We start from the raw sequence: 13,775 nt of genomic DNA, 5'->3' as shown, positions 1-13,775 counted from the left end.
CTTTCCTGGTTTTGGTATCAGGGTTATATTGGCTTCATAAAATGTGTTGGGGAGGATTCCATCCTTCTCGATGTTGTGGAATAATTTCTGCAGGATAGGCACCAGTTGTTCTTTGTAGGTGTGGTAAAATTCGGGTGTGAAACCATCTGGTCCGGGACTTTTCTTTTTCGGAATGTTTTTTATTGACGTTTCAATTTCAGTACTTGATATTGGTCTGTTCAGGAATTCTGTTTCTTCCTGGTTGAGCATAGGGAGGCTGTGGGTTTCTAAAAATTTGTCCATTTCCTCCACATTTTCCAGTTTGTGTGCATAAAGGTTTTTGTAATATTCATAAATTGTATCTTGAATCTCCATGGCATCGATTGTAACTTCTCCTTTTTTTTCCTGATGGAGCTTATTAGAGATTTTTCTTTTCTGTTTTTTGTTAGTCTAGCCAAAGGCGTGTCAATTTTGTTTATTTTTTTCAAAGAACCAACTTTTTGTTTTATTAATTTTATGTATAGTTTCCCTGTTGTCAATTTCGTTTAGTTCTGATTTGATCTTATTAATTTCCCTTCTGCTGGGTTTGGGGTCGGTCTGTTGTTCTTTTTCCATTTCTTTGAGTCGATTCATTAGGTTGTCTATTTGTGATCTTTTTGACTTTTGGATGTAGGCATTTATGGAAATAAACTTTCCTCTGAGGACTGCTTTGGCTGTGTCCCACAGATTTTGATAACTTGTGTCACCTTTGTCATTTAGTTCAAAAAACCTCTTGATTTCCATCTTTATTTCCTCATTTATGAAGTGATCATTTAGCAGAAGGTTGTTTAATTTCCATGACTTTGTGCAGAGATGAGAGTTTCTGTTGGGATTGATTTCTATTTTTATTCCACTGTGATCTGAGAAGATGCATGGTATAATTTCTATTTTTTTTAAATTTTTTGAGACATGCTTTGTGTCCTAGAATATGGTCAGTCTTAGAGAATGTCCCATGAGCTGATGAGAAGAACGTATATTCAGTGGTTTTTGGGTAGAATGTCGTGTAAATGTCAGTCAGGCCCGTTTGTTCTAGAGTTCTGTTTAAGTCCATTATTTCTTTGTTAATTTTCTGTATGGAGAATCTGTCCTGTGCTTTCAGTGGGGTGTTGAGATCTCCAGCTATTATGGTGTTGCTGTTTATCAATTTGTTTAGATCAAGTAGAGTTTGCTTTATGAATCTGGGTTCACCTAAGTTGGGTGCATACATATTTAGAATTGTTATGTCTTCTTGGTGAGCTGTACCCTTCACCATTATATAGTGACCCTCTTTGTCTTTCATGTTGTTGATTTAAAAACTAAGTTATCTGAGATCAAAACTGCCACCCCAGCCTTCTTTTGGCTTCCATTTGCTTGAAATATTGATTTCTACCCCTTTACCTTGAGTCTAAATGCATCCTTGCAGGTTAGATGCATTTCCTGAAGACAGCAGACACTTGGCTTGTATTTTTTTATCCATTTGGCCAGCCTGTGTCTCTTGAGTGGGAAGTTCAAGCCATTCACATTTATAGAGAACTGGTAAGTGGGGCAAATTACTGTTCATTCTGTTGGGTTGCATTTTGTTGTTTTGTTTTTTCTCTTGAGCCATTGTGGGATCTAGCCTTTGATCTTTAGCTTTTGAGTGGTTTTACATTCGTGAGTGTTTATTGTGCTGATCCTTGTGTAGTTCTGTTTTGAGTACTTCTTGGAAGGCTGGTCTTGTCTTGGTGAATTCCCTCAGTCTTTGCTTTTTCTGAGAATGTCTTTATTTCTCCTTCATATACAAAACTTAGTTTTGCAGGATACAAGATTCCAGGCTGGGCATTATTCTGTTTCAGAAGAGTGAGAATGGATCCCCAGTCTCTTCTTGCTTGTAAGGTTTCAGTTGAGAAGTCTGGCATTATTCTGATCGGCTTTCCTTTGTATATTACTTGTTTCTTTAGCCTTACAGCTCATAGAAGGGCCTCTTTAGTAGATATTTTGGTCAATCTGATGACTGCATGTTGTGTCTTCCGATTTGCATTGAATCTCCCAGGGGTCCTTTGAGCTTCTTGTACCTGGGTATCTAGATTTTTAGCAAGGCCTGGGAAATTCTCCTCTATTACATCTTCAAATAGCTTATCCAGCCCTTGCGTGTTTTCTTCTTCACCTTCAGGAATCCCCATCACCCTCAGGTTCGGTTTTTTCACACAATCCCACATTTCTTGCAGGCTTATTTCTCTTCTCTTAATTTTCTGCTCGATCTCTGTGACTGACTTATTTAATTGGAAAGAATTGTCTTCAATCTCTAAGATTCTTTCTTCTGTTTGACCTACCCTGTTCTTGAGGCTTTCCACTGTGTTTTGTAGTTCCCTGAATAAGTCCTTCATTTCCAGGAGATTGGTTTGGTTTTTCTTTAATATTTCAATTTGTTTAGTGAATTTTTCTTCCAAGTCCTGGATTTTTTTTGTAGTTTCTTTGTGTTGGTCATCAATTTTTTCTTGCATATCATTGAGTTTTCTTACAATCCATTTTTGAAATTCTTCTTCTGTCATTTTAGTGTTCTGAGTTTGGTTAATGTCCATTGCTAGAGAGCTGTTGTTCCTCTTTGAGAGTGTGCTTTCCGTTCAATTCTTCATACTTCCAGAGTTCTTTTGCTGGTTCCTTCCCATCTGGATCAGTTGTTCCTTCTTGCCTTTAGATTTTCGTTTGGATAATGACATGACCTGTTTAGTCTCTGAGCCAGTAGGTGGTGTTTGTGGGTGAAATTCGACCACACCATTTATGATGAGTCAGTAGATGTAGTAAAAGGGTGTGCAGAATGACGTCCCTGTCAGTAGGTGGCACTTGCTGGGAGGAGCGAGCTGTAGTGCTGTTTTTGGGTCCTGTAACCAACTCTTGTTCCTCTGGAGAGGCCCTCTTGTGCCTCGGGTGTTGGGTGGGGCCCTGGGACTTCCAGGTGTGTCCTTATTCTCCACCTCGGTGGGGGCAGGTCCGGGAGTGAGTCTGGGCAGAGCTGGGTTGGGTAAGCCTGCCCACAAGCTCCACAAATGCCGTTAGCACGGGTCAAAGGTCTGTTCTTTGCTTCTGTGCAAAGCTGCCGGGAGGGGCTGAAATGGCTCCACTCAGCTGAAAAGTCTGCGTGTAGGGGGTGGAGCTGTCTGAGACCTGCATTCTGGAGCAGGTCTCGCTCCCCTCCACTATTCCGTGGTTTCTCCCAGGCCTCTGCCAGCAAGCAGGACCTCAGGCTGATGGATCTCCCCTGGCTGTGACGTGGGCCGGGAGGTTCCCGCCCAGGATCGCAGCCTGAGCTGGGTGCACGGACCTCTTTTAGGAGGAGGGTTGCCACTCAGGCACGCTGATCTGCCTCTAAAGGCGAACACTCCTCAGTAGGCTCTTTCACAGATCTCCCCTCTGTACCCTGGGGCAGTGCGATCGTGACCTGGGTGTACAGGGTCTGGTCTGCAGGCCTGTCCCCTGGGCCCTGGAGATCAATCCCTGACCCTGCCAGGGGGAGGGGTGCTGGTCTCGAATCACAAACAGGTTGCCCAAGCTGGATCGATTTCACTCCACCTCAGGATTTGCCCCACTCTCCTGGAGTCACCAGGCAAGCAGCACCTGGGAGGTCTGGTGGGTAGGAAGCTCGCAGTCTGAGTACCCGTCAGTCTGCTGTAGGGCCTCAAACGGAAAGGTCCCGTTCCTTAGAGATGCCTCCGTGTGATGCCTAAATTGTTTCTCTGGGCACCCACGGGTAGGGAAGGGGAAGGAGAGAAAGGAGTAATATGGCGTCTGCCGATAGGCTCGGGTCTGCACACAGGGAGGTGCCCCGCGGGAGCTGGGAGCCTGGTGCCCTGTCAAGCAAGAGGCCACTGCTCACTGGCGGCAACCGTCTCTGGGCTGGTGTTGGCTCGTCTCTCCAACTGCTCAGGAGCCCACCGACAGTCCGAGATGCAAGGGAGGGGAAAGTTATCTGCTCCACCTACCCTTGTCACTGGTCTCCAAGCCTCTCAGGGACCTTTCTCCTTCCAGTTCTCCTCTGCAACGTCTTCCCGTGGAGTCTCCTGTAGTTTCAGGCACCCTTACTTCCAGCCCTCATCCAATCTATGTTTTTCTGCTAGTTTATTTTTTTCACTTTCTTCTAAAATCTGTCCTTTTTGCAGAGACACTCTGACTGGCAGCTTTTCTCATCCGCCATCTTGGGTTTTCCCAAGATTTTTTATTCTTAATGCAGCTTCAGTTTCGGTATTTGATGTTGGTCTGTTCAGGAATTCCATTTCTTCCTGATGGAGCCTATGGAGGCTGTGTGTTTCTAAGAATTTGTCTGTTTCTGGCTGGGCTCGGTGGCTCATGCCTGTAATCCTAGCACTCTAGGAGGCCAAGGCAGGAGGATCACTTGAGGTCAGGAGTTCGAGACCAGCCTGAGCAAGAGCGAGACCCTGTCTCTACTAAAAATACAAAAAAAGTTAGCCAGACAACTAAAAATAGAAACAAAAAAAATTAGCTGGGCGTGGTGGCTCACGCCTGTAGTCCTAGCTATTCAGGAGGCTGAGGCAGGAGGATCACCTGGAGTTTGAGGTTGCTGTGAGCTAGACTGACGCCACGGCACTCACTCTAGCCTGGGCAACATAGCGAGACTCTGTCTCAAAAAAAAAAAAAAAAGAATTTGTCCATTTCCTCCACGTTTTCACATTTATGTGCATAGAGATTTTTATAGTATTAGAGATGATATTTTGATATTTGGTCTACTATGTACATAGGCTATACAGTAGAGCCTGTTGATCGTAGGATGTCTGTGCAGCATGTTACTGTACTAAATACTGTAGCCAATTATAATATAATGGTAAGTATTTGTATATCTAAACATAGATAAGGTACAGTAAAAACATGTTATGAAAGATAAAAAATGGTACAACTGTATAGGGCACTGACGGTGAATGGAATTTACAGGACTGGAAATTGTTCTGAGTGAGTCACTGAGTGGTGAGTAAACATGAAGGCCTAGGACATTATCGTACACTACTATAGGCTTTATAAATACTATACACTTATGCTACAATAAATTTATAAAAAAATTTCTCCGGTAATAAATTAATCCTAGCTCACTGTAACTTTTTTACTTTGTAAACTTTTTAATTTTTTAAAATTTACTGACTCTTTTGTAATAATACTTAGCTTAAGACACAAACACATTGTAAGCTGTAAAAGAATTTTTCTTTTTTATATCCTTATTCTATACACTTTTTTCTATTTTAACATTTAAAATTTTTTTTTTTTTTTTTACTTTTTAAACTCTTGTTAAAAACTAAGACACATTAGCCTAGTCCTACACAGGGTCAGCATCATCAATATCTCTGTCTTCCACCTTCTCATCTTGTCTTTCCGGAGGGTCTTCAGGGGCAGTAACATGCATGGAACTGTCATCTCCTGTGATAATGCCTTCTTTTGGAATACCTCCTGAAGGACTTGCTGTTTTACAGTTATTTTTTTTTATAAGTATAATGAGTACACACTAAAATAACTATAAAAAGTATAGTATAGTAAATATATAAACCAGTAATACAGTCATTTATTATCATTATTAAGTATTATGTACTGTATATAATTGTATGTGTAATACTTTTCTACAACTGGCAGTGCAGTAAGTTTTTTTTATGCCAGCTTCACCACAAACATATGAGTAATGTATGGCACTGCAACATTACAACATCACTAGGCAATAGGAATTTTTCAGCTCCATTATAATCTTATGGGACCACCATCATATATGTGGTCCATTGTTGACTGAAACTTCGTCATGTGGCACATGACTGTATATACCTACCATACAACCCAGAAATGGCATTCCTGGGCATCTGTTCCATAGAAAAGAAAACAAGGTTCAAATCTTTACATTAATTTTCATAGCTGTTTTGTTCATAATAACCGAAATGTAGAAGCAACTCAAATAGCCTTTAAAGAGGTTCAAGAGGTAAATGGTTAAACAAACTGTGGTTCATCCATACTGTGGAATATTACTCAGCAATAAAAAGGAATGAACTATTGAAACATGCCACAATTTGGATGGATCTCATGAGAATTATGTTGAATGAAAAAGCCACTCTCAAAAGGTTATGTATGGTATGATTCCATTTATATATCATTTTCAAAATGAGAAGACTTAGAGTGATAGAGAAAAATCAGTGGTTGCCAGGGGTGGTGAGGGAGAGAGGTGGCAGGTAAAAGGTAGCACAAAAGTCTTCTTGTATCTTTACTGTTCTGAATCTTGACTATGGTGGTGGTCATGTATTGGCACATGTGATAAAATTAACAGAGAACTAAACATATACACAAGTGCGTGTAAAACTTATGAAATCTGAGTAAGGTCACTGATTTTATCAATGTACTTTTTTTTGTTGTGATATTACAGTACAGTTGTACGAGATGTTACTACTAGAGGGAACCAGGTTAAAGATATACAGGATCTCTCTGTATTATTTCTTACAAACCCATGTGAATCTACAGTCATCTCAAAATAGAAATTTAAAGAATTGCATCAGCTTTTTTTTTTTTTCTAAAACCAAGATATAGACAAAGTGGTTTTAAAATCAAAAGATGATCCATTTTAAAACTTTTCTGAACCCCACATCTGCTTCAGTTTGTGCCATATGTTTTTACTTTCTTTTAAGCAGCACTTCAAAGAATTGTCTATACTACTGTAGGGAAGGAAAAGTTTTTGTTTGATTCTCTACCCTTCTAGGTTCTTTGGCTGGTCTACAAATTACATTGGTAGATTAACAGGAGAAAAACAATTTAAATTACATACATACACATAAAGGAGTCTCACAAAAATATGAGACTCAAGGAAAAGGTCAGATAATTGAAATTTATATAGCTTCCTGAGCTACAGAATACAATAAGGGTTCTGGGAGGGTGGGTACGATTATATGACAAATTATGGGAAGACGAGGAGAGGAAATGTATGATGAATAAGAGCTGCCTTATTTTTTAGGTTTTCATTTTAACCTTTCAGCATTTTGAGTAGTCCCTCATTTATGAAATACCCCAAAGCGAATTTGTTTTGACAGTATTCACCCCACTATGTAAAATTACACGTTTTTAATACGTAGCAAATATGTTTATATGAAACTTTCGTTTGAACATGGTATTTCTGAGAAACATTTGAAAAGGAGGGAGACATGTCTATATCTCAAAAGCAAGTAATGTAAACAAGTTGTTTGCACTTGAGAGAAAGCCTGTGGGAGGCCCTGAGAAGATCCATGCAAAGACTTTTGGCTGCTCTTATCCCCAGTATTCTAGTAAAAGTTATAGCATAAAAGCCCAGCCAGCATTATGCTTCTCTGGAGAACACTGAATTGGGTTTTCTGGGTATTGCAAAAATACACAGACTCTGAAGAAATGTTGACCTCCTTCTATGGACGAAAAGGAGAAATCTTGCCTGCAATTACTGGGAGTGCATGGAAGCTGAGTTGGAGAGAGATGAATAGATCCCAATAAACTTGTGTGTGCCTATTGCTTCTACTCCCTTCCTACTAATTCAGTCTCTGCTTAGCTTTTTAATGGAAATAAATGTAAATGTTACACCTAACAAGTGTATGTGTGAGATCCATAATTTCCCTCAGTATACCCACCCTTCAATATCCACAATGAACAAAACATCAAAAATTTCAATGAAGATGTGCCATGCCAACCCATATGAGAGCCTGAGGCAAAAGTGAAAATCAGTAATACTAATCCTGTCTGTATTGAAAATTTAATGTTTTGTTTATGGATTTTTGCATTAATTTTAATTTTTAAAAATACTAAAATAGTATTTATCTTGAGTATTGAATGATTTTTTGACACCCACTTAAATTTTAGATCTATGTAGAGAGTATAGTATCATTTTGTTATTTTTTCTTTTCCTGCCTCCTTTTGGACAAATAGAGTATTTTTTATGACTTTACCTCTACTATTAGATTATTAGTTATACCTCTTTTTTTTTTTTTTTTTTTTTTTAGTGGTTGTGCTAGAGTTTACAATATGAACTCTAACTCATCTCTTCCTTTAAATGTAAGATTTTTTTTGTTGTTGTTGTTTTTTTTTTTTTTTTTTAGAGACAGGATCTTGCTCTGTTGCCCAGGCTAGAGTGCAGTAGAGCAATCATAGCTCACTGTGATCTCAAACTCCTGGGCTCAAGCAATCCCCCTGCCTCAGCCTCTTTGAATAGCTAGGACTATGGGTGCATACCACCAAGCCTGGCTAATTTTTTTATTATTATTATTTGTAGAGACAGGGTCTTGCTGCCCAGGCTGGTCTCAAACTCCTGGCCTCAAGCAGTCCTCTCACCTCGGCCTCCCAGAGTGCCAGGATTACAGGTGTGAGCCACTGCATCTGGCCTAACGCATGTCTTTCAACAGTGCATTAACATTTCGCCTCTCCCATAGTTAGACCTGGTGCTGTCATGAACCTCATGATACATTGTTATTATTAATAACTTTTGCTTTAAACAGTCAATTGTTTCTTAAAAAAATGGGAAACACATTTTAAATATTTAGTAATATATTTATTATTTCTGGTACTCTTTAGTCTTTTGAATAGATCCAAGTTTCAAATTGTATCATTTTCCTTTTTACCTAATAACTTCTTCTAATTTTTCTTATGGCAAAGGTATGCTGGAAATGAATAATCTTGCCTTTTGTTTGTATGAAACAAAGTGTAAATGAATGATACTTGTTCCTTTTCTGAGATTTAAAAGGGAGTAAAGTTTGCTAGTAAAACTTGTGACCTCGAACGGCTTTCTGGGGATCCTGTCTGCCAAAGTAGCTAAGTTTAGCCTATCCACCCTTGCTCCTCTTTTCCACCTCTGCCTGCAGCTATGATCATGTGCCTTTCCTGATGCATGACTATGACCTGAGAAGAACAACCAATATCATGGAAGTTCTGCCAGATGCTGCCTTCAAGCACCCTTCCTTCTTCAGTTGGAAGTTTCTGTCCACTCTGAATGCAGGCAAATGGTTTCTACACCCACAGGTAAGACACATACCCCAGTTCCACAGACTTTAGTAAATCCCTCTTTTGTACAAGATTGTGTGCTGCCCCTGAAGATAAAGGCCATAGGTGAAGATGGGCAAGTGTACACAGTTTCATCCCAGTTTGGTAGTGGGACTATAGCATTGGCAGGAGGGCTTTTTCAGTACTGGAATGAGCCTAAATGCTGCTTTCTATATTCACCAGAAAGTCTGAAGACAAACTTGTAAACTTACTCTTGTCTTACAATTCCTTTTTACCCAGGCATTTCATAAACTTTTATAGTGTGCTTACCATGTACATAGCACGTTCCTGGGTGAGGCAGACTAGGAAACATATTTATTCTTGATTCCTTCTTCTTGTCATTATTGAATACCTCCTGGGTACTAAGCACATGGAATATAAAGGTAAATAAGCACATATACAGCTCTAATGGAGTTCACAGACTAGTATAAGAAACAGAAAAATACAATATATTGTGATAAGTGCTCAACTAGAGTGAATCTCAGGTGCTTCAGGAGCATGCAAGAACAACTTCTAACTGAGTGTGAGGGATGGGATGGGAAATTCTGGAAGGAGATAGATGTATAGGCTAATAATGAGTGTGGTAAAATGTAAAGCATGTGCTGTGTACGATGTAATTTTGAGGCAAGAATGAATGTTTCCTCTTGAAGAAGTTCAGAAATACTTACTTTATGCAGAAGTACCATTTGAGCTGAAGGAAGGTCATTACTAAGGGAACCATGGGCCATCATGGTGATGTGTTTCAGAAATTGCAGTATACTGGAATAAGGGATGTGTGTGCACGTGCATGCTTGTGCATATGTGTGTGTGTGTGTGTGTGTGTATGAAGGAGCAGGGATGGGTAGAGGGAAGGAGAGAAAGAAGAAGGGAAGGGTAGGAGTAGATGGGAGATAGATTGGGAGATGAATCTGGAAAACATGTTAAAGAAAGATTATAGGCATGCTTAAGTAACAAGTCAGAGAGTTTAGAATTATCCTTGAGTATTTTAAAGTGGATAAAGGGTCAGATTTGCATTTGATGAAGTTATCAAGCCTGCCTTCTCATGGTAGATTTAAGAGAACAGAACAGCATATATTTTCCAGCTTATCTTAATGGCTGGGGGAGTCATGTGACCTACGTTCTGCCCAATCAGATATACTTATTTGAGAATTTAATTTTGAAAATAAACATCTCAACAGCATAGACATCAGACATCCGTATCGCTAGCATATGTGGCAGCAGAGATAGCTTCGTGCGGGGGTCAGCTGTGGTAATAGCTTCCTTATCACTTAATAGTATAATAAAGAAAATAACTATTAGAGATTTTTGATTGTATACTTAAAGTGGAAGGGAAATTTGTTTACATTTGATGTTAGTCCTGAGGGCTATTTGGTAATGTTTCATGTAAAAATAGGGACAAGTGAAGAATTATGTAAGCATGGATGTATCTACTGAGATTCTGCTTCAGATTCATTCTGTTAACTAGTGCTAATATAAAAGATAGCTGAAAGTAGACTTGTCGTTACTGTAGTTCCTCAGAATATTTGTCCTTGTGGGAGTCATAGCCTATAAATGTGTTTCCTTATGTGAAAATAATGGGATTACTTTGATATTCCATATTTCAGAGTATATGTAGGCTCTGTACTATGTCTCAACTTTCATAAATACATAGGCACAAAAAAAAAAAACAAAACTAGAGATCCTCCTTTAGGATGTATACATTGGATTAGTTAGCCATAGTTAATATTTTGGCAAATTGTGTTCTAGATGAAAAAGCTGTTACCTGATGTATATTGTATGGCTCGTGAAAGTCTTATTAGGATTTAAAGAATTAAACTTCTAAAATTGAGCCATAGTTTCATCAGACTGAGATGTTTGATGGAGCAGTAGGGTTGATGAATTTTAATTAACAGATGATTTTTCTCGGTGGTCCTTATTGTTGAAAGACAACAACAATCATTTTTCATGTCAGTGATCGTGGTTCCATACCATGTGGGAACTATGACATTTAATATTTAATACTTTTATTAAATATCATCCTCATTTTGGGTTTTCAAAAATTTTCTTCAAAACCATCTCCTCCATCTCCTGTTATGAATGTCTTGGGTTATTTGTAAGTGGTAGGGTTGGCTGTATTATTGTAATAAATTTTGGTGGGTATTTGGGGGGTTTAAGAGCTCTATTTTAGCATGTATAGGTGCTTTGCTTATAGTGTTTAGCTATACTATTACTATGGCTACTGAGGAGTGTCCTGAAACTTGGGGCTCAAATATGGTTATTTGGGGGACTGATTTTTAGGTTTGACTGTGGAGCTTTGTTTGCTTTCATGCTGTGTGGTCAGAAGGTGATTGAAATGGTGTTTCATGTGATTTAAAAGATTTGGAGGTTTAGATAATTTTTCACAGTGAAGAAATTGGTTGTGAAGATTATTCTAGTGATCCTCATTGGATGGGTATGATTATTGATTGATGATGGTGGTGAATTGGTCATTGTTTATTAGTATGTTTATTCTTGATATTATTTGTGAAAATCAGGTCGTTAATCTGATGGATAATAAAATGAGGATAGATACACAGAAGTTCTGGGAGTTGATCCTGGAAGCTCAGCTGAATTCCTGTTTCACCAGCCTAACCAACATTTCTGTGGAACTTTCTTATATCCTTTTGTGAAAATATAATTCTCAAAATGATAAAAATATTCTCATGCAAATATATCGTGAGCATGAGGATAAGCTTTACTTAGCACATTAATGAGGGAATAAGCACGATGACAAAACCCACTCAAAAGAGAAATGGGAGCAAGATGCCCAACTGGAAAACCCTAACGCTCATCCTTTCCACAAAGACAGCCGAAACAATAAAGCAGAAAAACCAAAACCAAAACCCCAAATAATCTGGTTTTAAAATGGGCAAATGATCTGAATAGAAATTTCTCCAAAGCAGATATACTAATGGCCAATACTGTATGAAAAAATGTTCAACATCACTAATCAGGGAAATGCAAATCAAAACCACTATGAGATATCTCACTCCAGTTAAAGTAACTATTATCAAAAGACAAAAAAAATACCAGATGCTGGCGAGGACATTGAGGAAAGGAAATGCTAGTGCACTGCTGGTGGGAATGTAAATCAGTACAGTCACTGTGGAAAACAGTATGGGGGTTCCTCAAAAAACAAAAAATAGATCTGCCGTATGATCCAGCAATCCCACTCCTGGGTATATATCCAAAAGAAAAGAAATTAGTATGTGGAAGAGATATCAGCATGCCCATGTCTATCGCAACACTATTCACAATAGCCAAGATATGGCGTCAGCCTAAGTGCCCATTAACAGATGAATGGATAAAGAAAATGAGGCATCTATATGGAAAAGAATACTATTCAGGATAAAAGAAAATGAAATCCTAACATTAACAGCAACATGGATGAAACTGGAGGTCATTATGTTAAGGGAAATAAGCCGGGTACAGAAAGACAAATATTGCCATGTTCTCACTTATATGTGGGACCTAAAAAAGTTGATTTCATGGAGGTGGAGAGTAGAATGATGGTTGCCAGAGCCTGGGAAGTGTGTAGAGTGGGAATGAAGAGAGATTGGTTAATGGATACAAACATATAGTTAGATCTGTGGAATAAGTTAATAGTGTTTGATAGTACAGTAGGGTGACTATAGTCAACAATAATTTATCACATATTTTAAAAGAGCTAAAGTAGAAGATTTGAAATGTTCTCAACATGAAGAAATGATAAATGTTTGAGGTGATAGATATACCAATTACCTTGATTTTATCATTATACATTGTATGCATTTATCAAAGTGTCACATGTACCGCATAAATACATACAAATTATTGTGTATCAATAAAAATTTTTTTTTTTTATTTCAGCAAATTATGGGTGTACATATGTTTAGGTTACGTGTGTTGCCCTTGGTTCCCCCCCCCCACCGAAGTCCGTGTTTCAAATATGTCCATCCTTCGGGTAGTGCTCATTGCCCTCCTTGTGTATACAAATACCCCTCCCCTCTTCCCTCTTCCGCCCTCCTCCCACTACCCTCCCCCTTCCCCAGCATCCAATAGATGTTGTTCAAAAATTTAAAAGAGAAGTGAGATACCAACCTGTATAATCTCCAGACAGATCCTAATTTAATAGCCTGAGTAGTTATTTAACACAACCTCACTCTAGATTTGCTGATTATACAACAGAGAACCTTATGTATGTTAACTGACCCTTCTTACTACAGCTATGTAAATTAATAAAGCCAAATAACACAAAATCGAGAGTTTCATTTTTAATAGTCCCTATCATCTGGAGATCTTTTTAACACTATTATTTACAAAATAAGAAGTTCATCTCCAGCATGTTTCATCTGCATACCTATACATGTAGGCAGAACATCTCTCCTTTTCTTGATAGGCTATGACCTTCTGTAGTGCTCAGACGATGTATGACAGATACTAGACTAGGAAGGCCTATGGGCATTGATTACAAATATCAATTATATCTGGGTCCTGCATTGTTATTCTGATTGAATGGAATATATTCTTGAATTTGATCTTTTAGATAATGGCCTTGATTGCATAATCAATTTTTCCAATATTCCAGTGATAAGGAGAGCACATTTTTGTTGAACCTATGCAAATAACTGCATTGCCATGAAAAGTAGAGATGCAGTAAAGTAAAAATATTTGTTCCGGAATTCTGAGGGGTCAGTGAGGCAAGACACTAAATACAAAGAATGTTTTGCCAAGAATAATATAGGAGGTAGAGAAAGATTAAAAGAAAAAAAGCC

At 38.5% G+C, this 13,775-nt stretch overlaps 1 protein-coding gene across 1 annotated transcript in view; it reads left to right on the top strand.

The window, feature by feature from the left end:
- Positions 1–13,775, top strand: part of GDPD4 (glycerophosphodiester phosphodiesterase domain containing 4) — an 85,076-nt gene that overhangs the window by 33,215 nt on the left and 38,086 nt on the right. Inside the window, exon 10 of the mRNA XM_012645580.1 lies at positions 8,826–8,982. Coding sequence (XP_012501034.1) covers positions 8,826–8,982 — 157 coding nt within the window. The remainder of the gene's footprint in view (positions 1–8,825; positions 8,983–13,775) is intronic.

This window comes from Propithecus coquereli, unplaced genomic scaffold (genome assembly GCF_000956105.1).
Source record: "Propithecus coquereli isolate 6110/MARCELLA unplaced genomic scaffold, Pcoq_1.0 Scaffold235, whole genome shotgun sequence".
NCBI classification, from domain to species: domain Eukaryota; kingdom Metazoa; phylum Chordata; class Mammalia; order Primates; family Indriidae; genus Propithecus; species Propithecus coquereli.
Note: the sequence above shows the minus strand (reverse complement) of the source record. Positions and strands in the feature narration are given on the sequence as shown.